The sequence below is a fragment of the Mus caroli genome, unplaced genomic scaffold (genome assembly GCF_978045245.1).
Source record: "Mus caroli unplaced genomic scaffold, Mus_caroli_1 scaffold_15, whole genome shotgun sequence".
NCBI lineage: Eukaryota > Metazoa > Chordata > Mammalia > Rodentia > Muridae > Mus > Mus caroli.
Genome location: NW_028227270.1, coordinates 67,868,251 through 67,871,023, shown reverse-complemented (window position 1 = coordinate 67,871,023; position 2,773 = coordinate 67,868,251). Strand labels below are relative to the sequence as shown.

The 2,773-nt window shown below is 39.8% G+C and overlaps 1 protein-coding gene across 1 annotated transcript; it reads left to right on the top strand.

The window, feature by feature from the left end:
• On the top strand, nt 1-425 carry LOC147000968 (large ribosomal subunit protein eL34). The gene has a single exon (XM_085830747.1). It carries the CDS (start codon nt 34-36, stop codon nt 385-387), a length of 354 nt encoding a protein of 117 aa, XP_085686873.1. The 5' UTR covers nt 1-33; the 3' UTR covers nt 388-425.
• Nucleotides 426-2,773: the final 2,348 nt, after the last annotated feature.

Here is a 2,773-nt window from a genome sequence, read left to right as displayed (position 1 = left end):
CTCTTCCGGGGACGGTGCTCAGAGGCACTCAGGATGGTCCAGCGTTTGACATACCGCCGTAGGCTTTCCTACAACACAGCCTCTAACAAAACTAGGCTGTCTCGAACCCCTGGCAACAGGATTGTTTACCTCTACACCAAGAAGGTTGGGAAAGCTCCTAAATCCGCATGTGGCGTGTGCCCAGGCAGACTTCGAGGGGTTCGTGCTGTGAGACCCAAAGTCCTTATGAGATTGTCTAAGACAAAGAAGCACGTCAGCAGGGCCTATGGTGGGTCCATGTGTGCCAAGTGTGTCCGTGACAGGATCAAGCGGGCTTTCCTTATTGAGGAGCAGAAAATCGTTGTGAAAGTGTTGAAGGCACAAGCACAGAGTCAGAAAGCAAAATAGATATGCAAATTTTTTAAGTAATAAAAACCAAGACTTGGAAAAAAAAAGAAATTATTATTATATATGTGTATACCATTTTCAAAGTTTTATTATATACAAAATTTTTAATCTCCTAAAGCTTCCCTATTTATCTTCTTCATTTTTTTAAAAGATTTATTTATTATATATAAGTACACTGTTGCTGTCTTCAGATGCACCAGAAGAGGGCATCAGATCTCACTATGAATAGATGTGAGCTACTATGTGGTTGCTGGGATTTGAACTCAGAACCTCTGGAAGAACAGTCAGTGCTCTAATGGCTGAGCCATCTCACTAGCCCTAAAACAGTTTAGATTAAAATATATATATATATATATATATATATATATATATATATATATATATATATTGGTTTTTCGAGACAGGGTTTCTCTGTGTAGCCCTGGCTGTCCTGGAACTCACTTTGTAGACCAGGCTGGCCTTGAACTCAGAAATCTGCCTGCCTCTGCCTCCCAAAGGCGTGCGCCACCACGCCCGGCTAGATTAAAAATATTTTGATCATATTTCCCCTCCTCTAAATTTTTCTGAGAGGCCAAACCTACTCCATCTTGAGACTGGCCTCCCTCTTAAAGAAGAAAAGCCTGAGGACTTGACCTGTAGCAGAACCCACAGTGCACTCACATACCAGGAAGGACTCCACGGCTTGTCCTTGGCCAGAGTTGCTCCAAAGCTACTTCCTAGCAATAGTCAAAGTTAGTTGAACAGTTAAGATTTGTCTGGTTGTTTCAGATGTACTTTCAGACTGTTTGTGATTGCATACGTGCTTCAGAGCATCCACCGGTCGACTTATAGTCATTCTATTAGATGCTTGCCAGACTGGACACCCCATCCCTCACCCCCTCACTTGCTCCTGTTTTCCTATTAAAAAACTGTCTTGCTGAGGGTTCGAGGCGGCTCTGCCTCCTCTTCCTATCTTGCTATGTCAGGGTTGGGTTGGAGGAGAGCCCAAGCCTGAGCTTGGTGGTGTTTCGGGGTTCATGAATGACACCTGGCACATCACTTCTAAATCCTTTCCTCCTCTCTACCCACCCAACCTTATGTTTTTTTTTTCTCAAAAAAAAACCCCCAAAACTTCAATACAATATCCTCCCAAATCAAAAGAACAACCCACCCCCACCCCCGCAAGCCCCACCTTACTGTACCAAATAAAACAACACACAAAACAAAACAAAACAAAACAAAACAAAACTGTGGAGTCCAATTATATGTTGGTCAACTCTTCTTGAACATAAGGCCAGTTCTGGAGTGTGACATACCCAGTGTCACTCTGTTGGAGAAAACTGATTTTCTTCCTTCCAGCAGATATAAATGACTGTTCAGTTGTTAACCTTTACCCTAGTGACCTGATGATATTCATTCATTTATTCATTCATTCATTCATTCAAAACAAACAAACAAACAAACAAACCAACCTTACAATAGCCTTGATGCATCTGATAGAGGTCCTTAAGGATAAAGAGGAAATGAATAAATCCCCTAAAGAAATCTATGAAAACACAAACAATGGAAGGAAATAATAAATAAAACTATTCAAGACCTGAAAATAGAAATATAATCAGTAAAGAAAACCCAAACTGAGGGAAACTGGAGATAAAAATATAGGAACTCAAACAGGAACCACAGAGGCAAGCTTTACCAACAAAATGTAAGAGGTAGAAGAGAGAATTTCAGGCATTGAAGACCTGATAAAGATATAACTTGGTAAAAAAAAAAAAAAAAAAAGTTAAATCTAAAAACTCTTGACACAAACATCCAGAAATTCAGGACACTGTGAAAAGTTCAAGTCTAAGAATAATAGGAATAGGGCTGGAGAGATGGCTCAGAGGTTAAGAGCACTGACTGCTCTTCCAGAGGTCCTGAGTTCAAATCGCAGCAACCACATGGTGGCTCACAACCATCTGTGATGGAGTCTGATGTACTCTTCTAGTGTGAGTCTGAAGACAGTTACAGTGTACTCATATAAATAAAAATAAATCTTAAAAAATAGAATAATAGGAATAGAGGAAGAAACAAAAAGAAGAAACCCAGGTCAAAGACATAGAAAATATTTTCAAAAAAATTGTAGAAAAAACTTGATCCCTAACCAAAAGAAGGAGCTGCCGATAAATGTACACAAATCTTACAGAATACAAAATAGACTGACCCAGAAGATTCACTTGTCTCTCCCCAGTGCTAGGATTAAAGGCATAATCCTTCAAAATAGTGTGTTGCAAATACAAATGTAAGTGCCCAAACGGGTCTATTCTGTGAGTTCTGGTTTTGTTTTTTTCCTCCCAGACAAAGAATGATATACAAATTTAAGTCCCTTCTTCAAAGTCATTCCAGAAGTAACACCAGATAATACATG